General features: G+C 41.4%; 1 protein-coding gene across 2 annotated transcripts in view; it reads right to left on the reverse strand.

The window, feature by feature from the left end:
* Positions 1 to 27,760, reverse strand: part of GOPC (golgi associated PDZ and coiled-coil motif containing) — a 39,877-nt gene that overhangs the window by 9,442 nt on the left and 2,675 nt on the right. Inside the window, exons 2-6 of one of the 2 annotated variants that reach the window (XM_084777326.1) lie at positions 10,247 to 10,411; positions 8,792 to 8,815; positions 4,800 to 4,975; positions 3,162 to 3,327; positions 1,066 to 1,161 (exon numbers count right to left, since the gene is read on the reverse strand). In XM_084777326.1, coding sequence (XP_084633452.1) covers positions 1,066 to 1,161; positions 3,162 to 3,327; positions 4,800 to 4,975; positions 8,792 to 8,815; positions 10,247 to 10,411 — 627 coding nt within the window. The remainder of the gene's footprint in view (positions 1 to 1,065; positions 1,162 to 3,161; positions 3,328 to 4,799; positions 4,976 to 8,791; positions 8,816 to 10,246; positions 10,412 to 27,760) is intronic. The other variant, XM_084777327.1, reaches the window with a different exon arrangement.

The raw sequence follows: 27,760 nt of genomic DNA on the forward strand, positions 1-27,760 counted from the left end.
ACCACTCGGTACAAGACATTTTCTTAAAAGCACATTTCAATAAGTAGAGTCTCTGTAAACATGGGAGAAACTTGACTTGCTACCAAAGCAGCATGTACCTGCGTCCAGTGATGTCGCCCTCAGCTACTGCTCTAGTGCCATGCATGCCGGCATGCTCCCCGCCATAATAATTATCTCAGAAACTGTAAGCCAGCCCCAGTTAAATGTTTTCTTTTATAAGGGTTGCCATGGTCATGGTGTCTCTCTACAGCAATAGAGCAGAAACTAACATATCTATGATAAGGCCAATTCTTTTATATATAACCAAGATGATGATGATGATGATGATTTTTTTTTTTTGAGCAGGGTCTCTCTATGTAGCTGTGACTGTCCTGGAACTCAGTTGTAGACCAACAGCCTTGAACTCACAGATATCCACCTGGCTCTACTCCTCAAGTGCTGGAATTAAAGATATGTGCCACCACATCCACCTTTAACCAAGATACATTTAAGATTGCAAGGTAAATCTCTATTTCAGAAATGTAAAATTTGTAATTTTGAATTGAAGAAATACAATAATTTTATATAGCTTGACTATGTTATTTCTACTTAAAAATTATTTTATGTTTACAGGTGTTTTGCTGCATGTATGTCTTGTATTATGTTCATGCCTGCTTCCAGTTGAACTGAAATGTTAAACTAGACTTACTAAAGGGACATCTACATTATAGGCAGCTTTCTTTATATACAAAAAGGTGGTTTTGTTTTTTGTTGTTTTTGGTTTTTTCAAGACAGGGTTTCTCTGTGTAGCCTTGGCAGTCCTAGACTCACTTTGTAGACCAGGCTGGCTTTGAACTCACAGAGATCGGCCTACCCCTGTCTCCGGAGTGCTGGGATTAAAGGCATGCACCACCACACCCAGTCCCACAAAAAGGTTTTATGCAAAAGTCTTGCGGCCTAAGTTGTGAGAAATGTGGTTGTTTTGAGCTCTATCCAGAATACTTTGTTCCCCCAGATGATGCCCAACCAAGCAGCATGGTTCTCCCAGATACCAGCCATAAGGAAGTGGGAAGCTCTGCTTCTTACTGTGATTGAAATGCCGAGGCCTTCATGATCTTCCTTAAGGAGGAGAACTTTCCTGATTGGACCGACTCCCTGGCTCTTCTTCAAAGAGTCTTGATCCTTATTGCAGGGAAAATAGAAAAAAAAAGCATTATGTAAATAACAAACTGAGCAAAACTCATGTTATATAACTTGCTTTTAGAACCATTATTAATCTCCTGGTATAGATATACATACAGAACAGCAACTTAAAGAGATGGAAATGCTGTTTGGTAAATATGGTAAAATTTATAGATGATTTTTTTCACCTTTTGTAAAATATGTATCTATTTAGATTATACACTATAAACCAGGGGCCAATCAATAAATATCTTCAAGGAATAAAGTGGACATCATGTATTTTCACTAGAAAATATCTTAAGGAATTTATATCAATGTTAAGTGATTTCTAGAATTGAGAATTCTTTTCAGCTTGAACATTAATTACTTTGTTATTCTTTAGTGCTCTAGAATCTACCTGTTAAATAAATTAGTTTATTCCATTAATTGTTCTTTCACCTCCCTCGTCTTATTTTTTTTGTAAGTTCAAACCTAAGATTGCTTTGCATACCTAGGCGAACACTTTGTACTGACCCCACTTGGCTCCTTCTGGTATCTTTGACCGTTTTCTCTCTATTAAACTCTTTTTTAACTCAGCAGATAAATAAATTCTAAGTATCTTCCAATCTTAAGATACTGACAAACCAAACCCTCAAGCCAAAACCAAAACTAAATCAAGCAACAACAAAAAAGGCAACCCAACAGGAGCCAATCTTTCCTGACTTTTAGTCACTGTCTTGTGCCCTCCACACACACTTTCGTCCTTGCCTCCATCATTACTTTGATCACTGTGACTAAGACACTGTCCCTAGGCTGCAATTCTCCTTATGGTCACTTGTAAATATATTGCGGCACCCTTTTTAGTGAGCCCTTTCTAGTCATTGCCCTACTAGAATGCTGCAGAAGTTGACAGGGGCCAATAAATGCCCTCTCTGAAACCACTCTGTTCCTGTTTGTCTCACACTACTTTCCCAGGTGACCTACATCTGACTGTCCCAAGCGTCTTTGTGATCCACTCTTCCTCCACCCTGTTTCCATCCTTGCCTCCTATTCCTGTTTAGTTTGCACAAGCTTCCCTTGGCTACCAACTTCCATGATTTCGATTACACCAAACAAATACAGTCTCCCTAATATTTCTCCAACTCAAGATTCTTTCCTGAGTTCCATCCATATACCCAGCTGGATGGATTTCTTAGATGTCACACCAGCACCTGAATCACCGGTTATCTAGAACCGATGTCATCTTTCCTCCTGAAGACCTTCATTTTCCTGGACGTCCTTTATCAGTAAAAGCCAGAGCACACTTGGTTAGCCAAAGCCAAGCTCAGACTCCTCCTCTTCACCGGTGTCCTTGCTGACAGGTGTGAAGAACTCAGGCAAGCTCCCTCAATCTAATCCCCTCCCAGCTGTCCTTCCTTTCCACTGTTCTTCCCAAGCTTTTCTCATGGTCTCTTCGACAACCACTGTCTTTCTGACTGAGGTAGCCAAGCACATTACCACACTACTATGTTCACTCTTTTATTCAATAGGCTCCTAACTATCAGGGTAAGTAACTTAAGGCTCCTATACTTAGTGTAAAATAACTCTGGTCTCTCTGGCTTCTAGCTATTTGAGTATGCTTTATCAGGCTGGTACAGCGCCACACCAACTACAGTGCCCCCCTCATAGCCTGTTTCTCAGACCTACTAGACATCTTGAAGTGAACAGAGCACTAGACTCTAGAAGACAACAGCATATCTATGCAGTGTGGCCTTGTTCCTCACTATGTGCTATTAATTCTCCTTATAATATCTTTTCTGGAGACACAGACTATCTTGCTGTGTAAAGCTATTGTGGTTTGAAGGAGAATAGCTAACATAAGGTCTGAAAAATGACCAAGACTCTTTGGAGTAATTGAACCTTTTAAGTACGGAGCTACTTTAGATAAGCCGAGCTCCCTTTCACTCCTGAAGTAAAGGTTTCAGACACTAGTAGAGGACTTGTGATCACACCAAGAAGAGGACTATGGAGCAGGAACATACGTGGCCTGGAGGCGCCTGCAGGGGTCGCTTCAGGTCATTGCGGCCGCGGCAGGCTCTGATGACAGTTTTGTGGCGATGCAAATGTATTTCAGCTTCTAACTGGTTCCAGAGCTTATCATGTGCAGGACCCTTCATGTCTCGGCCCAGCAACTGGATCTGCTGGACCCTTCACATGGGGAGAAGAGAGTAGTTTATGTTGAGCTTATTATATTTAAGATAACTCAGAAGAATTACATTTCAGTTGATAACAAAACTAATATGCAGGTCCTTCCCCCTGCCTCTCAGATCTGTACGGGGAAACTGAAAGAGACAGATGTCTTTAAGGGAAAACCAGCTAAAAACACTTTTTTAAAAAAAGGAAATAAATGAGAACTTCTTTAGTTTATACTTAAATATATCTAAGAAAACAATTGAGATTTACAATTAGTGGCAACATGTTTTATTTCTTGCATAACTGAATTCAGTGTACTATTAAGTAGAAGTTAGATGACACTGACCATATTAAAAACACTTCTTTTAATGATCATTTATTTTTACAAAGTGATTCTTTAAGTAAAAATCTTTAGAAAATGTCTATCTCAAAATGATAAAAATGACTTCTTTCAGGGCTGGAGAGATGGCTCAGTGGTTAAGAGCACTTGAAGCTCTTGAGGGGAACTCTGGTTCAATTCCCAGCACCCACGTGGGGACTCACAGTGATCTGTGGCTCTTGTTTCAGGAGCTCTGACCCCTTCTTCTGACCTCTGAAGGCACTGTATACACATGGTGTATATGCAACATGCAGGCAAAACATTCATATACATAAACTGGAAAATAATTTAAAAATTCTTCCTTCATCTCATTTTTCTTTTTCTTTTTCAAAGGTGTTTTTGAGACAGGGTTTCTTTGTTTAACAGCCCTGGCTTCCTAGGCTCGCTTTGTAGACCAGACTGGCCTTGAACTTACAGAGGTTCACCTGCCTCTGCCTCTCTCTGCCTCCCAAGTGCTGGGAATAAAGGCGTTGTGCCACACGCCCAGCCATGTCAGTTCTTTTTTGTTTTTTGTGACAGGTTTCACTGTGTAGCCTTGGCTGTCCTGGACTCACTTTGTAGACCAGGCTGGCTTCGAACTCACAGCGATCCGTCTGCCTCTGCCTCCCAAGTGCTGGAATTAAAGGCATGCACTACTACCGCCCAGGTCAGTTCTTAATAGAATATAAAAATGAGTATAAAATGATTTGATACATCACCAAAGTTTATGACTAACTCACCTAACAATATTAAAGCCAACAGAACTAACTTTTATAATAAAATGACTTTATTCTAAGATATATTTGAGGGGCCAGAAAGATGAGGAGTGAAGGACGAAGGGACTCTTTACGGACCACATGAGCATCACCTGTTGTAGTCACAGCAGGAAACAATGGAAAAGCGCTGCTCTGAGAGCCTCAGGCGGCTCACTGTGAGTTAGGATTAGTCTTTGCGAGTCAACTACACTTACTTAATGTGAATAGATTACCGTGCAATAAACAATGCTGCTGATATTAACTCAACACTGTTAACCTATAGTCACGTATGAAAATAACCAAGGGTGAAAACTTATAAGAGATGAGTCCATTGCTTGCCACCTAAGAATACAAGGGGAGCAATTTTTACACACCTGCCCGCCAGCTCCTTATCCAAGTACTTGGCGGCCAGCCTCGCCCCATAAACTTCAGCCTGGAGAACAGCTATGTGCCTGCGAAGGGCCTCATTCTCCTTCCTCAGCAGCTTCACTTCTGCTTCAAGTCGAGCTTCTTTTACCTTTTCTGTTTTATTTGCTTCAAGCTCTCTTTCCTATTGTGAATTTAAGAACATAGTTTATGACAATGTCTTTATGAGCCTATAGCCAGGAGACTGAGCTCCTTAAAAATACACACAAGCTCAGCATATAATACAAACAGTGAAAACATGGTAGACTGGACTGGAGCACAAAGGCCGACTCTAGTTCTTTGTTTTGTTTTTATACCGTGTGTCTGTGTGCCTGCTTATATCTGAGTGTGTGTCTGTGGAAGCCAGAGAAGGATCAGATCCCTTGGCGCTGCAGTCACAGGTGCTTGTGAGCAGGGTGCTGGGGTGCTGGGTCCTCCGGAAGAACAGCAAGTGCTCCTAACACCTGAGCCACATCTTTAGATGATGATTCTTTGTTTGTTTTTAAGATAAAATCTTGGTAGGTATCTCAGGCTGGCTTGGAGCTCACATGTAGCCCAGGCTAGCCCTGAACCTGCAATCCTGCATCCATCTCTCACGTGCTGGGATTAGGGATATATAAAACAATGCCTGGCTCGGTTTCCTTCTTTTAAAACTAGGAAAGCCATGCCTTGGACCTTCCTTTGGATAGCTGCACGCCGTGATGTTCCTTGACATTGAGAGAAGCAAGGGCAGTCTTCGTCAAGCAGGACACTGCCTGCTCCCTTTCTAAGCATGACTGAAGAAACCAGACTAACATAAGAATGACAAGCGCCATGGCAGCTCATGACCGCAAGCCGCACACTCGGGAGGCTAAAGGGCAAGGGCCTAAGTTCCCAGTCATCCTGGTTACACACAGAGTTCCAGGTTAGCTTTTACCCAGCTGGACCACCTCACGGTGCCATTCTAAACTTGAAGACAACACTGGGTAGCCATGGCTGGAGAGCCTGTAATTACTGTGCTAGAGCACACTTTGATTTTCTAGGGAGAAGAACTTCCCTTTGGCACCTATAAAGTAAAACAGTCATCCATTTTCAGCTCTCAAAAAAGGAACCATCTTCAGCCTTCTGGGTGAATCTACAGACATTAGAGGACACAATCCCAAGATCATCACCATTATATTTTTGCTGTAAGTTCATACACATGAATTAACGTCCAGTTTTCCCTGAGTTTAGACAGTGTTTTTATGCTAACAGACCATGGGTTCAGGATCCAACTATAAAATGGGAGGCTCAAGTCAAAGCAGAGTACAAAATGGAAGGTACAAACTTTTGCCCAAAAAAAGGCAAACTCCAAATCATATGCACATTAAGTGTGGCCAGGCTCACATCTTCCGAGGGTTGGATGGAATCCCCACAGATATTAGTTCTGAATCAGCGCACCTAAGCTCTCCACACCAGCGTTTATCCTGATCAGGGCACTCTTGCTGACTTACTGACTTACAGAAATGCACAGAGCCTAAGTACTATGCTTATATTTGTTCATGAGACATAGAGGACATTACCCACACCATCCTCATGTCGCCTTTATGAATGCTTTCCTCAGCACAAGGAAAATCTGTTTCTCTTGAGGAAATGGCAAATGGTATTATTCTATGTATAGTTACCAATTAATTAGTCATTTCTCCTTTTATTCTAGATATAAAGAAGATATACACTAATATGTACTCAGCTACTAGGAGGCTGAGGCAGTACAATCAGGAGTTCAAAGCCAGCCTCAGCTATATAGCAAGTTGGAAGCTAGCCCAGGTTACCAGAGACCCTGTCCTAAGCAAACAAACAAACAGTTGGGCATGGTGGTTCACTCCTGGAATCCCAGCACTCTGAAGACAAGAGGCATGAGAAATAACTCAAGCTTGAGGCCAGCTTGGGCTACACAGCAAGTTTCAGTAGTGCTAAATAGTGAGGACTGTCTCAAGAAAGAAATGGGGCAGGAAGAGAACAAAGAACAAATACGAGCAAACTTGTGCCAATTTGTGAAATGTATTTTGGTACTAAATTTAATTGGCTCTTTGTTCTATTTTGACTACCATCAAATATGGTATGTTCAAATACACGGTGTTATATAATCCATATATATATATATATATATATATATATATATATATATATATGCATTTTAAGTGCATATTTGTGTACATATTACATGTGTAGAAGGTAAAACTCTCGCTGGGTGTGGTGGCTCACGCCTTTAATCCCAGCACTTGGGAGGCAGAGGCAGGTGGATCGCTGTGAGTTCGAAGCCAGCCTGGTCTACAAAGTGAGTCCAGGACAGCCAAGGCTACACAGAAAAACCCTGTCTCGAAAAACTAAAAACCCTCTCAAATATTGGATAATATCTGTTATATAGTAAGACTGGGAGTGTAGATTAACAGTAGAGCACTTGCCTGACATAGGTGTGACCCCAGAACTGGGGAGCCAGCCTCATTTAGAAGAATATTTATTACATAGCTGAGACGCACGAGGAAGAGAAGCGGGTTCCCCACCTTTTGTAAACCTGAACACACACACGCACACTCACAGTTTCTAGACATTACTAGTAAGAGATATGGGAAACTAGAGTCTCTTTTAAAACAACTTTGGAGTTACGGATCTCCTCCCCGCCCCTCTCCTTCCTTCTTTCGTTTCGGAGATGGCTTCACTCTGTAGGCCAGCCTGGGTACACCATCATGCCTGGTGTTAGCCGGGACTCCATCTCCTGACTCTGACTCTCATCCTGAAGACCAAGATTTCTTTGGTGTGTAGGTTATAGAAACATCACTGCAAAGATTACCTCCTTTCAATTGCTTTAAGGAGCTAGCTATACTGTACTTATGAGACCTCAGACACTTATGAGACTACTGGTTTCTTTTAACAATTCAGACTCCTGAAAAATCTGACAGTCACTGAAACTTGTTACCAAGACATGAGGCAAGCCAGCCAGAGATGCACACATCTTTAACCCTAGCACTTGGGGGCAGAGGCAGGCAGATCTCTGTGAGTTCATGGACAGTCTGCCATTAAAAAAAAATGTAAACAAGAATATGACTGGGCTGGAGAGATGGCTCAGAGGATAAGAGCACTGACCATTCTTCCAGAGGTCCTGAGTTCAATTTCCATCAACATGGTGGCTCACAACCACCTGTAATGTGATCTAATGCCCTCTTCAGGCCTGAAAGTGTACATGCAGGCAGAGCACTGTATACATAATAAATAAGTAAATAAATAAATAAATATTTTTTAAAAAAAGAATATGATTAAGGCAACTGAAGAGAACTACTTTAAGATTTAAGGATAATTTGTGCGTTTGTTTCCTGGTTAATCTTTTTGGATTATGTAATAAACAAGAAGCTGGTTTCAAGTTGCAGACTTCTCAAAAATTTATCTTCAGAAGGGGCAAAGCCCTAAGTCAATTGGAATCTTAGTCTGGGGTAATGGGAAAAACACTAAGAATTTACATATAGTTATTGTCTAAAATAATTTCTGATAAAACACTCAAAACCCAGTGCTTTAATGGCTACACAATCATTCTCAAACCCACTGAAAGGTCCTAACACATGCAACGGATGAAGGAAACAGCATGTACACTCTCTTAATGGGAACAAGTTCAAACAGAAACTCAAGGGTATAAACCCAGGCCTGTTCAATACATCTTCAATACCCTCATGCGGGCATTTTTTTGTCAATGTAGAAATGTGAGCAAGTTACAGGCCCAGACAGTGTCAAAACTTGATGGGCTCTGCAAACGATGGGAATCACAAACGAAAGATAAGTCTTTAGCCACATGCAGTGAGAAAAGCACAACGGGCACCCTCTTTTCAGGTGTCTGAACACTGCACACCGGCGTTAGCATCATTTTCAACTACAGCGTGTGACAACAGGTAATACAGAAAACACCAGAACACTTCAGCAGGACACATTAAAGCAAGAGAAACAACAGACTTACCAGATCCTCCACAGAAGGGAAAGACTTAAGATACAAGAAAAAAGTTTTATAATTAGAAAACCATCGAACAAACAAACTTATCTAGTGGTATTATCATTACAAAGAAAACTCCACATATCGAGCATCAATTGGGTAAAATTCATTAGCACAAATATATTGGCAAATCTACAAACAACAGTTATAATATTAGACTAAGATTTTTAAAATTAAAATTAGCCAATACAACTCAATATTTGTTTCTTTACAGCGCCTATTAAAAAATTAAGAACTGGTGAGGGATAAAAAAAAAAGTTTAAGAGCTCTTGTCTAGTGAAAATGTCAAACGTTTCTCAATGCTAATACCACATAGCTCCAATTAGAAAATTTGATCTGACTTTTAAGTCAGTTAAATAAACACTGTTAGCATAGATCCACAGCCTTAAGTTAATGAGGACTTCAGGAGGATATAAATGCTGATGCAGAGTCGAGCATTTCGGTACATAAGAGCATTCAAACAAAATTAAGAGCAACTAAGTAAAACTTCCACATGTTCTATACTCAGCACACCAGCAGCACCATCTCATAGCCTGTCGCTCCCAAGCTTTATCCTTCTTACTGCTGACATCACATATTTAGCCAAATGTCTGGCACACAGAATACACACAAAACATAGGTTGGTCTGAAACAAGCCTTACAATTGTGTTTTCTATTTAAATAGCCTGTTTTGACTAAGACAGTATGGCTAATTAGAGGGTACTCACAAATGATATAGAGAGAGACACAATGTTCAGCTGCAGAGGAAATGCTCACATTCTGAGAGTGAAGAAGCCCGCTGGCATTTACATTGTCCCTTTCTCTGTATCAGCAGCACTCTGATTTTACCAAGACGCACGGACCAACACACAGCTAGGGCTAAGCCAATGAGGCGCTGACAACAATTACTAAGGATATTTAATGAGCATTCTTTATAAGGCTGACATAGTTAAGAAGAATTTTTCTGTCCTTCTGACATGAGGATATGCCAGGGCTGGAACTCATCTGCTACAAATGGCAGAACACAACAAAACAGTAACCTCAACCCCTAGCACAGAGAGTGGCTGCATCAGTTCTCGGACGCCTGCCTCGGGGTTAGCTGAGGGGAAAAACAAAACAATAAAACTCTTTAAGGACAAACTCAATGCTACTCGGGATTTCTGCTCTAGCAGCTGAATTTAACCCTGACAGACAGCAGAACGAAAACCATTTATGTTATACCATAAATACCCTTTAGATATATTTGTACAAATACTTTAAAGCAGATCATTTTCAACTCTATCAGCAGCTACTGATATTACCACAGATGCTACTGGTGAAGAATGATCGTAAACTTTCTATTGTCTGAACTCTCACAATGAACACAATATTTTGTAATTATAACACTGTTAAAAATCACCTACACACCCTCCAAAATCCAAGTGCGCATCCTGCTTTACTTACCAATTTTGCCTTAATGGTACCAGAGTCAACACTTTGGCCAGTTTTGGCATGCAGCTGAAGCTGGGTGGAGTGCAGCTGTAGAAGCTGGTCGTGGACTTCCTTCTCCAGGACAAGTTTCTCTGATTGACTCTCTGTCAGCTCGGAGCGCAGATCTACCAACTGTGCCTTATAGAGCAATAAGTAGAGAGCATTAAGGGTGCTTAATTTTCTTTATTAATCAAGAAAGCACAGAGATAATCCTTGAGATGGAAGCATAAACACAAACTGACTGTTAGCTGACCAAAATATCCATCTACACTGACAAGAGACTGTCGAGGGAGATGTTCAGTGGGTAAAAGCACGTGCTGCCAAGCCTTTGATCCTTGGGACTCATACACACAAACAAGGAAATAAAAACCTAAAATTTAAACCTATCAGAAGCCAAGTGTGAGAAACATAAGTGGCAAGAGAGCTATACTATAAGAAGTGTCAGCCGGTGTGGTGGAGCGTGCCTTTAATCCCAGCACTCGGGAGGCAGAGGCAGGTGGATGGCTGTGAGTTCGAGGCCAGCCTGGTCTACAAAGTGAGTCCAGGACAGCCAAGGCTACACAGAGAAACCCTGTCTTGAAAAACAAAAACAAAAAACAGAACAAACAACCCCCCCAAAAAAAGTATTGTCTTCTAGTGACACAGGCTACTTCCATTTTACATGGCGTACTCTAACAAACCCTTTACAGAGTGTGGGATATGTAGTTCATCATCCTGTTCAAATAGTATGGTGGTCCACTAATGTGAACAATATGTTAGTGGGTTCTGTCTTCAGCCTAGAAACTATCAGCCTACATTAGACGTCTTAAGCTTTTCCCACTTGCAACATTCATTCATTCAAATGGCTTCTAGTCCAAGCTGCCTTGAACTTGCTATGCAGTTGAGGATGACCCTTCTGTGCCCACTTCCTAGGTGTTCAGATTAGAGGTGTGCTTCTGTGCTCTATTTACGTGTAGCTAGGGAGTGAATCCTGGTCCTCAGTATGCTTGGGCAATTAAGTCCTCTACCACTGGAGCTGTACCACCTGTCTTTTTAACAATTTCACTGTGTATATTCATTGTGCATGGCTCTGTTACATAAAGACATTTTCATACAAGCACATATTTTATGGTAAGCTTATGCCTGCCCTCTACTTCCCTAGCTTTTCTTTTTACAACCTTTATCACTGGAGTTTTACACAACCCCAGGTACGTAGGTATATAAAATAAATACTTCCTGGTAATAAACCATACATTTGTTTTAAAGTAATAGTTATATAAATTCCCATTTATTAAAGATCAATTCTATTTTGCATAATGAGGTGTGCTTATTTATTTTTACATAGTTCTTGGCTGAGGACGTGATATTATAAGACCCAGGAGGTATGCCTAACCTGTAGTCTATGGGCCACATGTGGTTGAGGACAGCTATAAATGCAGCCCAACTCAAAACAAACTTAAAACACAAACAACTTTTGGAACTTGATTACATGTTCTCAATTGTGAACTTCATAGATGACATGTCACAAGATTGGCCAAGCCTTAGGTAGAGCACATTCAGCATTTTTTAAGAGCTGATCATTATTTGAATTTGGTAACTGTCAATGTGCAGACTAAGGTCCCACATGCAAAACATGTTTAGGATCATTTCAGAAGTTGTTGGAAATTCTTAGTTCCAAGCCAAAATTCATTTAACAATAAAAAATTAATGATTAATAATAATTACTGTTATTTTATTTTAAGATTATTTTTATTTATGCATGTGTCTATATGTGTACATGGCATGTATGTACAGGTAGGTATATACATTAAGCGAGAAGAAGGTACTGGATTCCCTGGAGCTGAAGTTACAGATGGTTGTGAGCTATCTGACATGGATGCTGAAAACTGTGGTTGGGTCATCTGAAAGAGTAGCAAGCGCTCTTAATCACTGAGCCATCTCTTCAAAATACTTACTTATTTATTTATTTGTATGTGTGTACTGTCTGTGTGTGAGTGCTGCGACAGGTGTGTGCGGAGGTCAAGGGACAACCTCATCTTCCAGCTTGAGGTGCAGCCCCTCTGGCTTGCTGCTGCATTGCACATTCCAGGCTATCTGCCCTCAAGCTTCTAGGGAATTCTCCTGTCCATGCCCCACATCTCGCACCACAGACACACAGCACGGCCTTACATTGGTTCACGGATTAGACTCAAGTTGTGAGGTTTACAGCGAGTGCTTCTTACCTTCTCCTTGGCCCAACATTTTGTTTTAAATGAAACTCAAGTCAGAACTCAAACAGCGACTTTAGAGACCTAACGTTCCAACACAATATAATGCAGGCATATACTAATTTGAGCTTCACATGCTGAAGGACAGTCATAGGAAAATGCCATTCATCTCTGGAAGAAGAGGAGACTGCATATGCTGCAACAACACTGTCACGCAGAGCGAGCACCTGAGCCTACTACTTCAGGCATGCTCATCAGCACCGTGTGTTGCAACGCATGCTCAGTGCAAACTGCACATGGAATCGGAACCAAGGCTGCTATGAGGCTGTGTGCCGCAGCAAGGGCAAGCGCTGCCACAACACCACAGTCACTACATGGTTGTCTTTGAATTAATTTTGGTTGCTGCACATTCAGAAGCCTTTTGTGGGTTCTCCAGCTTTTGGGGGCCCTCACGTTTAGTTATATGACCTCATATAGGAGCCCAAACCTCATTTTAGGAAGCTGTGGCTTTTCTGTCATAAAATTACTCTTTGTACTGTGTGGCGATGATTGTTAAGTAAAAAGTGCCAAGTGCAGAGATCACAGTAAGCCTAAGCATCAGACTGGACCTCACGTTTTCATTTATAGCAGAAAAGCCCCCCAGAGGGCATATTCGTTCCACCAGAAGCTTGCCATTTCCGCACACCTGACAACACTGTTTTACCACTGTGTGTTGCACAGAGCTTATGTTTGCTCTTCCCAGCCAGCCAGTATGTCCACCTTCCTTTCCTATGCAACTCAAAAAGAATTTTAAGCTTCACGTTTCAATTTAAAACTTAAGAGGCGGGGTTGGAGAGATGGCTCAGCAGTTAAGAGCACTGTCTGCTCTTTCAGAGGTCCTGAGTTCAATTCCCAGCAACTGCATGGTGGCTCACAGCCATCTATAATGGGATGCGATGCCCTCTTTTGGCATACAGGTGTATATGCAGATAAGACATGCATATAAAATAAACAAATCTTAAATAAATAAATTTTAAAAAAACCAAAAAAACAAGGCTAGAGAACCATACTGTCATAGAAAAAAAAAATGTAGGTAGTAGATTAGCTCAGCTCCAAAGAAGATCAACTTACAGGAGAGGCGATCTGCTACCATGGCAGTTTTATAAATGGAAATAAAGGGTCTTATAATGTTATCAACATTGTTAGGAATACTTGCAGCATTATGCAACACACCAAAAATAAAGTCTAAAAGGGTAACAAAACAAAAACCTTTCCAAAGTGAAGCCATCACTGCAAACTGCTAAGATTAGGATAACAGCTTACGTAAGGTGGAAAGAAGACAAATTGATCTTAGATATGCTGAACTTCATGTAAATTACAGTGTGACCAACAAGAACTGTCCCACAAAAACACCAAAAGAGTCGGGAGTGGTGGAGCACGCCTTTAATTCCAGCACTCGGGAGGCAGAGGCAGGTGGATCGCTGTGAGTTTGAGGCCAGCCTGGTCTACAGAGTGAGTCTAGGGCAGCTAAGGCTACAGAGAAACCCTGTCTCGAAAAACAAAACACAAAACATCCAAAGAACTTTGGAGGCAGAGGCAAGTAGATCTCTGTGAGTTCAAGGCCAGCCTGGTCTACAAAGTGAGTCCAGCCAAAGCTACACAGAGAAACCCTGTCTGGGGTGGGGGTGAGGGGACACCAAAAGAAAGAAGTACAAAGCTGAGAGCTGCCTGGGGACTGGGAGCAGAGATGTAAGTTAATACCCCAACACAGAGTTCCAAGGAGAAGAGAATGGGACTGGGACTTGGGAGATTACTAGTCAGGGATGCTGAGAGGCAGAAGAAAAAGATACTGTGCAAGGACAGCAGATCAAAATGTGGCACGGCAAAAATACTGTCGTGATGGTTAATGTTAATTGCCAACTTGACAGGATTACCTGGGAAGTGTGTGTGTGTGTGTGTGTGTGTGTGTGTGTGTGTGTGTGTGTGTGTGTGTGTATGTGATCTCGATTATGTTAATTCACGTGGGAAGACCCATTATAATTGAAGGGGGAACCCCTGTCTGGGTAGAGGATCCTACAGAGTATACAATGAAGCAAGCAAGCAGAGCACTGCAGGCAAGCGTCTACCAATGTTTGTCCTTGACTATGGACAAGCTCCTGCTGCTAGGACTGCCCCACACTGAGGGACTGTAATATGGAGCTGTGACACAGAAGACCCTTTCTTTCTTCACTTGTTTCTGCCTGGGAAGAAATTTTTAATTTTTCATTAGTAGTAGTATCAGGGCATATGGGCACGTGGAGGCCAGAGGACAACTTTGCTCAGCTGGTTCTCTCCTTCTACTTTGACATGAGCTCTAGGACAGAACAAAGTCAGCTCTTCAGGCTTCTGTGCCCTGTGAGGGAATTTTGTTGTTGCTACTGTTTTCAGATAGACAGACTCAATATGGCCCTGGCTAGACTGGAACCACCTGAATACAAGGCTGGTCCTGAATTCACAGAGCTCCACCTGTCCCTGCCTCCCCGGTGCTGAGATTACAGAGGTGTGCCCCAGGTGTGCTCCGTTCAGATTATTTTATCACAGCAACAGAAAAGAAACCAAGACACTGTTTCTTTCTTCCCTTCCTGAAGATGCTGCCTCCATGAATCAGGCCCACTCATCCTCTGTTGTTGTTGTCTGCTGGTGGTGCCCAGGCCAGAACCCACGGCCTGCTGTATATTAGATGGACACTCTATCTCTGACCTACATCCCTAGCCAGCCCTTCCTTTTTAGAACAATTTTATTCAGGTATAATTTACACCAGAACAACGTACAAACAACACATTAGCAAAAATAAGCATATCTATTTAACAAGCACGTAATTAAAAAAAAACAGACAGTCTGCCTTTTTGTTTTTGTTGTTTTTTTCTAGACAAGGTTTCTCTATGTAGCCTTACCTGTCCTGGAACTCACTCTGTAGACCACGCTGGCCTTGAACTCAGAGATCCGCATGCCTCTGCCTCCCACTTGCTGGGATTAAAGGCGTGTGCCATTTTGACAATAGACACGATATTGATAAAACTACATGTCATTTGTAACATACTGAATATACTTTTCTTGGCTGTATCTAGGATGGAAATTCTAGGTTACAGAAAGGACAGTTGTTTTGCAATTGATTCCAAGACGCTTGTAGATGCCAAGGTTCATGAATACTCTAAAGTCCCTTACATAAAATGGCTTATTTGCCTATACACTCCATATATCTTAAATCTTTAGATTACATATAAAATGCTATGGAAACAATTGTTATAGTGCACCTTTTTTCTTTTTAAATCAACTTTATTGCCTGAAAACAAAATAAAACATTGCAAACAAATCAAAACATCACATACACAAATTAACCAGACTCAACGACTATACAACTTAATGAATTTAAAAACTGTTGGAGTTGGGTGGTGGTGGCGCACGCCTTTAATTCCAGCACTCAGAGAGGCAGAGGCAGGATTATTTCTCTGAGTTCAAGGCCAGTCTGGTTTATAATGCGAGTCCAGGCTAGCCAAGGCAACACAGAGAAACCCTGCCTCGAAAAACCAAACCAAACCAAACCAAAAACCCGTGAGAACTGGCATTAGAACAGAAGGTGTGTTCTATGATATGTCTATGACTATCTTTTAAAGGAACTGTTATTGCCTTGACTTCCATATTGACCTCAGAGAGGTCCCACCTGCTATATATGATAGAGGGTCCCTGAGGCTGACTCACCAGCCAGCATAGCCTAATTGATGAGTTTCAAGCTCAGTGAGACCTTGTCTCAAAGCTAAATAAATAAAGGCGGAGGGCTGGGGAGATGCCTGGGCGTGTGGAAGTGCCAGCTGCACAAGCCTGATACTTGACTTCAATTTCAGAACCTTCATAAAAAGCCAGATATGAAGGATGCGCCCATAATCCTAGTCCTCCTGAAGGGGAAGTGGGAGGGACACAGGAGAATCACTTGGACGACAGAGGGAGAGTTAGCCTGACGTATGTATCACCAGCAGGAAGAACAAGACAGATGCTGCCTTAAAACAAGGTGATGGCAACCTGATGGGGTGGCACATGCCTTTAATCAGAGCACTGGGGAGGCAGAGGCAAGCAGATCTCCCAGCTTGGGCTACACAAGGAGTTCCAGGCCAGCAAGGGCTATACAGTGAGACCCTGTCTCAAAACACAAACAAACAAACAAAATAGGTGGAAGGTGAGAACTGACTTCCAAAAGTTGTTCTCTGACCACGACTCATGCCCACCCATCTACTCATCCATAAATAGATAATAAAATTTTTCTTTAGAAATGACCAGCACCACCCAAGACACAGACATACGACACATACCGTATCACATACCACCACACACACATGGCCCGGCACTCAAAACTGTCTGTAGCTGCAGTTCCAGAAGATCTGATGCTCTCTTCTGGCCTTCACACGCACCAGACATGCATGGTTCACAAACATACAAGTGGACAAAACACTCATACACACAGAACAAAAACAAAAACAAAACAAAACAAAATCAGGAAAAAAAAAGATGGTGAAGGTTTCAAGCTCTGAAGTCTGATTTTACAGCTTGGGAATAAGACAGCTGTTGGAAGTTGGTCTGATATACTTTGAGGAAGACTGTAGTTTGCCTAAGAGCTTCCCCCGGTTTGATTAATAAGAAGTCATCACATCTAGGCAGGGCAAATGGGATAGGCATGGCTAAGGTTCCCGGGCTTGGGGAGGGAGAGGGCGAATTTTGGGAAGGAGGAACGAAGACTGCCACAGGTTAGAGGGGGGAAGAAGCACATGGCTGCCGTGGATGGAGACTTGGCCCAGGTGATGATAATTAGCAAGTGCTTGGGATTACGGATGGGAAGTAGCTCGACAGAAATTATTAGAAGCACATGCATGGGACTGGGGCATACCCTGCCCCACGATGGGAAGTGGTTTAGGGATTAATATCTGCCCTGTCCCAGGTTAACTAAGGCTAGTTTAAAACCTAAGAGGTGTCTGTGTCTTGATTGATTGTTAGCGGGTTGTAAAATACCACCATGATAATAATTATAGTCCTGATAATAACATTATTAGGCCATATTGATAAAATAACCACAACAGACTGCTTCAAATTTACTCAGTTCTGTAATATTTAGTAACCTCTTTCTTGCCTAAATTGTAAGCATTCTGCCTAAGAAATTTTAGTCACAGATAAAGCTTAGGTAGTGATTAGAAATTTCTACACACTATGTAATGATCACCCTTTAACATGGCAGAACTCTAGAAAGGGACCTACAAGAAAACAGAAAATATAAAGACTATAATTACTATGATTCTGACAACATTCAGGTAATACAATGAAAGTTGCATGTTTTCTAAGAACACCTAGGTGGGCAGTGGCCAAGTGACACTACAGTATCCAGTTCTGATTTCCAGGGCAGCAGTGTGGACGCATTATTACAGAGCAGGCATCCAAAGGAAAACTGTGCTTCTGTCACTACAGTATATGGCTAGTGCGCTAATGATATGCACACTCCCACAAAGCAAGCATCTACCTACCATATGGCAGGCATGCACGTTATCTCTATTTGTCATACTTAACTTTTTTTTTTTACAGTTAAGCAAATGGATATCAGGATTTAAACAGCTCACCCAAGACACACAGCCAAACAAGACTCAAGACTTGAAATTAATTTAATCATTAAAAAAAATTAGCTTGAGGATCTTTTACCTCATTGTTGTAGACCATACCTTTGTCCCTTCCCAAAGAAATGTGAAGCCTTTTATTCAGAACAATTTCATTAAAGATATTTACAGAAGGAATTGTAAACCATAAGTTTTTCTTGTGTGTCACCACTTCTCATTCAAAGTGAATCAATAGTCTACAGTTCTGCTTTAACTGTGTGTGTGTGTGTGTGTGTGTGTGTGTGTGTGTGTGTGTGCACAGATATGTCTGAGGATTCTGTACATGCATACAGTAGGTTTTAAGTAAGCCACCTCTATTCCCTCTACTTCAACTCTTCCCCCACCCTCCATCATTCCCTCCCATCTTCATTGGTTCTTTTCTTCTGTCTGTCTGTCTGTCTGTCTATCTATCTATCTATTTATCTATCTATCTATCTATCTATCTATCTATCTATCTATCTATCTATGTTTTACATCCACCAAGTCTCCTCAGCAGGGCCAGCATGTGCCTGGGTCTTCCAGGAGCATGGGTTGTGGCTGCTGAGGCTGAATCCCTGGAGACACTGACTCCTGCTCTCTCCCAGCAGCCGTCCTAGCAAGCAGTAAACTACTGGGAACTAACTACCTAAGCCATCTTTTTTTTGACTATTCAGTGGAGCCAAAGAGTCCTTTCTATGATGTCAGCACATCTATGAGAGATAGAGGTAGAGGAAAGGAAGGAAGGAAGGAAGGAAGGAAGGCAGGCAAGGGGGAAAAAGAGGATGTGGTGAATAAAAGCTAACTTTCAGTAAGGGAACAGGGATCATTGTGAATTTTTTGTGTTTAAGGTGACCAATAATTGAGATTAAACTAATTTATGGTAATTACTAGATTACACTTAACCTACTGAAGTTTTGTTTATTTTTAAACAAACAAAAGCAGCTGATTTCAACCTTCAATTTTAACACCCTAAAAGTACTTTAAAGAAAAAGAACACTAGTTGCGGTGGCTCACACCTTAAATCCCAGCATTCTGGAGGCAGAGACAGGCAAGTTTGAGGCTAGCCTTATCTATATACTGAGCTCAAGGATAGCCCGAATTACATAGTGAGACCCTGTCTCAAAGAAACAAAAACAATAAAAAATTATATTACATATAGATTTTCTATAGGAGATATCTTTTCATTTTCTTACATCTGACCTGAAAGGTTTGTTTACAGACAGGCCCTAGAATTCATCATGTGTCATTAAATCTACCCCAGGAAAGATTTTCTAAGACAGTGGTCCTCACAAGGTGGTCCTTGGATCATCAGACTCAGCGAAGGGATGGAGGCAGGAAGCAACTCAAGGCCAATGTCACCAGGCTTCTCAACAGTATTTCCTTTTCATAGTTTCACATCTTGCACTTAGATCTTTAACCCACTTGGAGTTCACATTTTTTTTCCTTGCATATGGTCAGAAATATAAGCTTAATGTCATTCTCTTACATGGGGATTCCCCCACCTCTGTACCATTTACTGCAGCCATCTGCCTCTTACCCCTGTGTATTTTTGCCAGCTTTGTTAGGAGTCAGTTCACTGTAATACACTCTTTCTTCTATAAGTTGCCTTGGTCATGGTGCCTCTTCACAATACAATACAGAAGGAACTAAGACACATGGTGGCAAAACCAAAAATTGACAGAGGAACTGTAACAAACTAGCAACAGCAAAATAAAATAATGACCAGAGACACAAACTGTAATATACAAGATATTTGCAAACTACACATCTGACAGGGAGATAACATCCAAAACACACAAGGAACTCAAGGACTACTCAACAACCAAATAACCCAGAGACATCTGAGTAGACAGTTCATAAAATATTTAGAAACAGGTAGGTTTTTAAAACATTTTTTGTTTGTTTGTTTGGCATTTTGGTTTTTTTGAGACAGAGTTTCTCTGTGTAGCCTCGGTTGTCCTGGACTCGCTTTGTAGACCAGGCTGGCCTCGAACTCACAGTGATCCGCCTGCCTCTGCCTCCCAAGTGCTGGGATTAAAGGCATGCGCCACCACACCTCGCTTTTAAAAAAAGTTTAACAGCAAGGATCACTGGTGAACTAATACAAATCAAATCTACAGCAAAATAACACACACACACACCTTTCTCAATAAGCCATGTATAATTTTACGTGTATTCATGTTTTCATGGCTGACCACTTGGTACTGAATAACCAATCCCAGCACTCCAGAGGCAGAGGCAGGCGGATCACTGTGAGTACAAGGCCAGCCTGGTCTACAAAGTGAGTCCAGGACAGCCAAGGCTACATAGAGATATCCTGTCTCAAAAAACCAAAAACAAAAACAAAAAAAAACAAAAACAAAAAAAACACCAAAAAACAAAAAACAAACAAAAAAAAACCGAAAAAAAAAAAACCAAAAACAAAAAAACAAAAAAAATCTTTGTAAAGACAATTCTCTGCTGATATAACTCTTTTTTTCCCCCCAGTAATAGAATTCTTAGCCACTGAACCCACCATATGTAACATGTGTCTGTAATTCTAGTGCTTGGGCACCAGAAGCAGGAACCCTGGAGCTTCCTAGCTGAGCAGCCAGCCTAGCTCAGTCAGTGAGTACCAGGTTCAGTGAAAGACACCAGCTCAAAAAATAAGGTGGAGACCAACTACGACAGCCAAGATTTACCCCTGGCCTCCATGTTCACAAACACATGCATACACATGCATGGACAACTGTATATACATGTGCATGCACGCATGTGCGGGGACACACACACAATTTTACTAAAACTTACTGTTATTTAACACTCCTCTCCAAACTAGTAAGAAAACCTTCTCCCACTAAAAGATTCACAGCCATTCTGTCATCACTGTCTCCCGACCCAAGAACTAAACTTTAAAAGGATGTATCATGCTGATTCTTATGTAAAAGACTGTCATCTCTCTAACAGAAGCAGAATCATTCTCCACACAGGCGGTTTCACTCGTGGCAAGAGTCAAAGGGACAGTGAAACTAACACGAGTATCTTGTTCTATTCCCTTTCTTCTTATTTAAATTGCCACTTAGTTTAACTCACCTCTTATATCAGGGTTATGCCTCTTTTTTTATTTCTCCCCATGCTCAAAGTGATGTTTTTTCTACTCCTCAAAATTACAGAAACAATGAATCCCCTTCTAAAACACAAGGCTAATACAGGAAATACATTAAAAGGTCAAACTTACCATTTCATTCATTCTTTCTTTCTTTCAATATTGATTTATTTATTTATTTATTATGAATACAATATTCTGCCTGCATGCTGGAAGGTGGCACTGAATCTCACCGTAGATGGTTGTGAGCCACCATGTGGTTGCTGAGAATTGAACTCAGGACCTCTGGAAGAGCAATCAGTGTTCTTAACCTCTGAGCCATCTCTCCAGTCCAAACCTGTCGTTTTTTCAATGCAGGAAATAATACCTTTCTCTTTCTTTCTTTCTTTTTTTTTTTTTTTAAGATTTATTTATTTATTATTTATACAGTATTCTATCTGCATGCCAGAAAGAGGCACCAGGTCTCATATAGATGGTTATGAGCCACCATGTGGTTGCTGGGAACTGAACACCCAGTGCTCTTAACCTCTGAGCCATCTCTCCAGCCCCAATATCTTCCTATTTCAAGTCATCCTACAAACAGTTTGCTCATGTCCCTTAAGAAAGTTTTGCAAAAAACTTTATCTAGTCAGTTCAAGTTTTTCTATCTAATCACAATGACTACTAATTTCCTTAGTAGCCACCACAGCCTGGCTAGTCACTATTTCTTCTCAAATTTTTTTGCAGTTTAAACATGAAAAATGTTTTTATTTCTAGTTTCCTACACCATCACATATTCAGAGTTCCAATGATATACCTAACACTGAGTTGGAATCTGAAACACACACACACACACACACACACACACACACACACACACACACACACACACGGATGCATCTTGCCCCAGCAATGGTTATAAAGCCTGGTGCATAGGGAGGACCTAAAAGAATGGCATATATGTTCATTAGTTCCAGGCATAATTTTAGAAATGTCAGTCTTAGAATCGTCTCAGAGGCATTTTTTACTTTCTTTAAAAAAAAAAGTATAAGAGGTAAATAAGGTAAGATGTCCAAGGTTCCTATGAAGTCATTTTAATATTTTATATATATATATATAAATATATATATATTACATGTAGATTATATGTAATTTAAAAAGTATGTGTAAGAAAATGAAAGATTCAGCAGGGGGCCGGGCATGGTGGCGCACACCTTTAATCCCAGCACTCAGGAGGAAGAGGCAAGCGGATCACTGTGAGTTCCAGGCCAGCCTGGTCTACAAAGGGAGTCCAGGACAGGCCAGGCTAAACAGACAGACCCTATCTTAAAAAAAAAAAAAAAAGACTCAGTGGGGCAGAGATGCATACCCATTTTTTTCTGCAAAGAGTTTCAGTCATTTCTAAAGCACAAGTTCCCTCCCAAGTCCTATGGGACACTCTCACAGGTGCAAGCCACTTTCACAATCTCGCGTTTGCGGTAACAATGCAAAAGCTCAGGAAGGTAAAGTGATGGCGCATGAGCACAAGGACAGGAAGGGGCACAAACTGCACCAGCAGCTGCCACTCTGCACTGCAGGCATTCAGCTTTATCATAACGCTCTTTGTGAGTAAAAGAATGCCTAAGTTTTACATGGTTCAATCTTTGAGCACGTCTTTTTAAGCGTCTATGTGGTAAGATGGAAGCAAAGCGTGTCTACTGTAAACCAGCACATGCTACCTCAAAGCGCCTGGGCCACTGCTTGACTAAGGGCTGGGCTTTTTTCCTTTTAAGAACATCTTTACTTGGGAGAAGGACCAAGTAGCTGAATGTAGTGATGCATATCTACTGTATTTTTTTGGACTATAAGACACATCTGACCAATAGACACACCCAGTTTTTAGAGCAGTAAAACAAGAAAAACAGTGAAAACAGCAATCAGACATAAGATGCACCCTAATTTCTCCCATCCCGCTTTTGGGCTGGGGGGAGTGTGTCTAATGGTTCAAAACCACGATAGTAACCACACACTCAGGAGTAAGCCAGGGAGATCATGAATTAAAGGATGGCCTGGCCCGCAGAGGGAGACCCTGTCCCCCCAAAAAATATTAAAAGGGATAAACCGGTTGTTTAGATTAAAATGTGGCAGATATAGTCCTAAGAATAGATATGACAGTATGTGCTATTAAGATAAAATTGGAATTTTTAAGCAAAAATTGGAATCCTGGAAAACTTGAAATCTATCAGGAGCTTGGCAGCTTCCCCAAAAGGGTTTTCTTGATGACGTCGAAAATACTAACAAATGTAATACTTAAAAATTCTGAGCTGGGCATGCGGGCACACACCTTTAATCCCAGGGGAGGCAGAGGCAGGAGGATTGCTGTGAGTTCGAGGCCACCCTGATCTACAAAGTGAGTCCAGGAAAGCCAAGGGCTATACAGAGAAACCCTGTGTCAACAAACAAACAAAAACAAAAGCAAAAATTCTGGAGCACCTTTAAAAAAAAAATCAGCAAACCATTTTAAAAGCAATCCATGCATGATATTACAAAATCATCCCTGGATAAAGAGCCACTCAACCTGCTAGTCAGACTAATATTTATCAATGTGACAGTGGGGGAGGGTGCAGGAAGGGTGACAGGTGGCAGATATAAATACACAAATGCAGGCAACAAAGGAAAAACAGTACAAAAAACATGTATGAAAATGTCATAATGAAACTCATCATTTTGTAAACTAAAAATAAAAAAATTAGAGACAACCCACTGTATGAACAGTTCACTTTATTGCTTTAGATGCTACACTACCGCCAGCCTTTAAGAAGCGATCTCATGTCTGTAGCCACACACCCTCAACACGCCCTATCTTGTCTTATCTCTGAAAAAACTATCTCCTGTCACCTCTCTGAAAACATTGTTTTGCAGCAGAGTCTCACTGTACAGCTCTGGACCTCAGACCTGCTATGTAGAGCGGGCTGGCCTGACCCTCAGATCTGCCTGCCTCTGTTTCCCAAGGTCTCATCAGCTTTCACCTCCAGAGAGTGTCCACTGTTACCTGGCGGGCTATCAGAATACACCTCCCTTTCAAACAACAGATCTCTGCTTGGTCAAATTTTTTTTCCTACCAACAAAACACTATCACAATAAAACTGAACACAAAAACAGATGCAAGAATCCAATTATTATTCCTTAAGACAGATGTTAAAATATTTGAAAAATAAAGAAAATCATATTATTCTGCTCGTTCAGTTTATTTGGTTTTGAAAGAGCTATTTTAAGTTTAAAATGGTACTAACATTACATGGTGGTGGAATGCCTGCCGTTACGATACTTGGGAGGCCAAGGTAGGAGCATCCCAAGGGGCCAGCACATACTACATATCGAAACCTAAATAATTACTGTCTACCCCCACCCAGAATAATATATAATTATATTAATATTTACAACTCCGTTAGTTTCAACTTCTAAAGTAGTAGTGATACACACATATATCCATATGGATATATAACCCACAGAATAAAGCTCTCTGGGGGCCCAAAATGAAGTGCCAAGGGGTCCTGAAATAAAAAAAGTTGAGAATGCTGTCTGTGCTTTTGAAAGGTCTGTGTCTGGATCATTAGGAGTAAGAATAAAGGCCGGCAAGCTACAGCACTGAAGAGATGCACTGAGGCCAGATCCTACAGAGCTCGCAGTCCTAAACAGGGAACCTGAGTTTTATTCAATTTGGGAGTCACTATTTCTCAGCATCACTTTGATGAACATAAATTAGGGTGGGGGTCACTTAAGTGACTACAATACTAACAAATACATTTTCCTGCCTGAAATGTGACACCAGCCTTACTTTCCCTGTCTTACCCACTCTATCTGTGTCATGATCAATCCCTGGTTTCTACTTCCTTCACCTGAAATTGCCGCCATTTCCTCATCATTACCACTTCCACTTTTTTTTTTGAGACAGGGTTTCTCTGGGTAGCCTTGGCTGTCCTGGACTCTCGCTGTAGACCAGGCTGGCCTCAAACTCACAGCAATCCCCCTGCCTCTGCCTCCCGAGTGCTGGGATTAAAGGTGTGCACCACCACGCTGGTGGCTGCTCTGATATTTATGATAGGCAACACCACCTAGGTCCTCAATACTGCCGGGCAGTTAGTCTTCCGGGCAACGGGACTTTCCCCTGATCTGTGTCTACAACAACCTCTTCCACTCTCAAGTCCTTTCTATTACTTTCAGCAACTGACCTGAGTTCCACACAAAACCTCTGGCAACCCCCTCACCCCATCTATGCAGTCACCTTTCACTCCTTGCTGGATAAATAATGCAAAGCCACTGGCCGCCCCAGTTCTTTGTATCTTATCTGCACACATCTATTTCCTACAGTAGTCTGCTTTTCACTTAAATATAAACATGTTCGAGTTTGTTTTTTCATTTAAAATCACAATGAAGCAATGTCTTCCCTGAAGCCTACCTTTTCCTTTCTAAGCAATCTATCCATACCCACTTCTTCTGGATGCTTCTGTCTTCCCAATGCCTCTCCTAACATAAATTTGTTTATATAGAATGATTTCTTCACCTTTGTAGGTGTGGGCCTCTTATGTCACTTCTATAGCAAAAACCGTAATTATAAACTGCTGTGAAAATTAGATGAATGTGTAAAAAGCAAACACACTTAGGACAGAGCCTAATCCATAGTAACTGATCAATAAGGTTAGCAATATATCATTATAGGTAATAATATCACATACCCATCTGTTCCGGGACCCAGCTGCGCAAGTGCGATGCGCTGTAGAGTCATTCTGAGGTCCCTCATCCCTCTCTCACTCTAATCTACCTCGGGATTCTATTGAGCTTTATCTTTCAAGTTTCTCTTGTTGTGAACACTTTCCTCTACCTCCATCACCTTACTGTATGCTATCACAATGTCACATGGGTAATTTGGACCTCCTGAATAGTTTCTTGTGTTTACTCTCGTTTTCTCGAACTTATAACCAGGATAGCCTATTCTAACCTCATGCCTGAGACACTCGTCTGTTACAGTTAAGCCAGGCTACGGCACAGCCTATGACACAAGGCCAGTTTTGTTCCTACCTATCAATACGACCTTATCTGGCACCTCACTTCTTGTGTGCCTTCAACTCTTTCCCAGAGTTTCAAATGCACCATGAGCTTTCACCGTCATGATACTTCCCACTTCTTAGTCCCTAGACTTTATACAATGTGGAATAGTATTTCTGTATCTCTTAGCGTAATCTCTACTAATCCATTACATCTTAATAGCAATTTCTTCAGGGAGATGAAGCTAGGCGGTTCAGAGATTCAAGGCCATCCTTGAACTTAATTATGAGACTGAGGCAGCAATGACAAGAGCTCATTTTTCAGAAATAAAAATTATGGTGCTGGGTTCAGCTGATAAAATGCTTGCTATGCAGGTGTGTGGACCAGAGTGCAGATCCCCGGCACCAGGTCAAAAGCCAAACGTGGAAGGGGGCCTGGGAGGTGGAGACAGTATCCCAGGGCCTTGCTGGCCAGCCAAGGTTAGCCAAATCGGCAAGCTCCAAGTTCACTGAGAGACCTTGTCTCAAAACGTAAGAAAGATACCTGATGTCGTCCTACACACACACACACACACACACACACACACACACACCATATCATCAGCTTACTATGAACACAACTTCTGACAATGGCTTAATACTTCTTCTCTACCAATGATTTGAACAATAAATCGCTTTAAAGAGACACTGAGTAGCTTGGCTACTGTGGAAGAAAGACATGTAAAAGAAGGTGTATTTTTTTTTATTTTAGAGACACGTGTCATGTAGCCCAGGATGGCCCTGAGTTCAGTGTGGAGCTGAGGGTGCCTTGGCTCCCCCTCCCTCCACCGTCACAGTGCTGGGGTTATAGGCAAGGCCCACCGTGCCCAGGCTAGGTGTATGGTTTTGCTATTACTTCTTCAAAGGATCAATCAAGCAGAGCACGTACTGCAAACCAGTCAGAGGTGACTTACTGTAAGGCACTGGTCCACAGCCTTTGCTCCCCTATCGCTGCTGTTGATAATTACACTGGTGACTCTAGCTGGGCCTCAACCCAGTGTCTCACCACAGCACCAATTCTCGGGCAGGTAGAAAGTTTGAGAGATCTAATTTGAAATGGCACCACCTCAAAATATTCTGATTTTTTCCCCTTCAATCACCAGCCCTTTATATACATCTCTTGCCAAATATAACTTATGGCAAAAAGCTGCTATGAGGCTGGGCGTGGTGGTGCATACCTATAATCCCAAGCACTCAGGAGGAATAGGCAGGCGGATCACCATGAGTTTGAGGCCAGCCTGGTCTACACGGCAAGTCCAGGACAGCCAAGGCTAAATGGAGAAACCCTGTCTCAAAAAACAAAACAAAACAAAAAACAAAACAAAACAAAAATCAACAACAACAACAACAAAAAAGCTGCTACGAGGATGGCATTTATATTTAATTTAAAAGAGAACTATTTTTTTTTTAGTAAAAGTGTTTTCATAACCACTAGATTAATCTGATATAGTATTAACTGAAAACACAAGGACAGGATAAAAGTGACATTTTGGAAGGCAACAGTAGATCAATTTATATGGGTGGGCTTGCTTATTTATTTATATTTG

The sequence above is a fragment of the Acomys minous genome (assembly GCF_964271855.1).
Source record: "Acomys minous genome assembly, chromosome: 3".
In the NCBI taxonomy this organism is placed as follows: Eukaryota; Metazoa; Chordata; class Mammalia; order Rodentia; family Muridae; genus Acomys; species Acomys minous.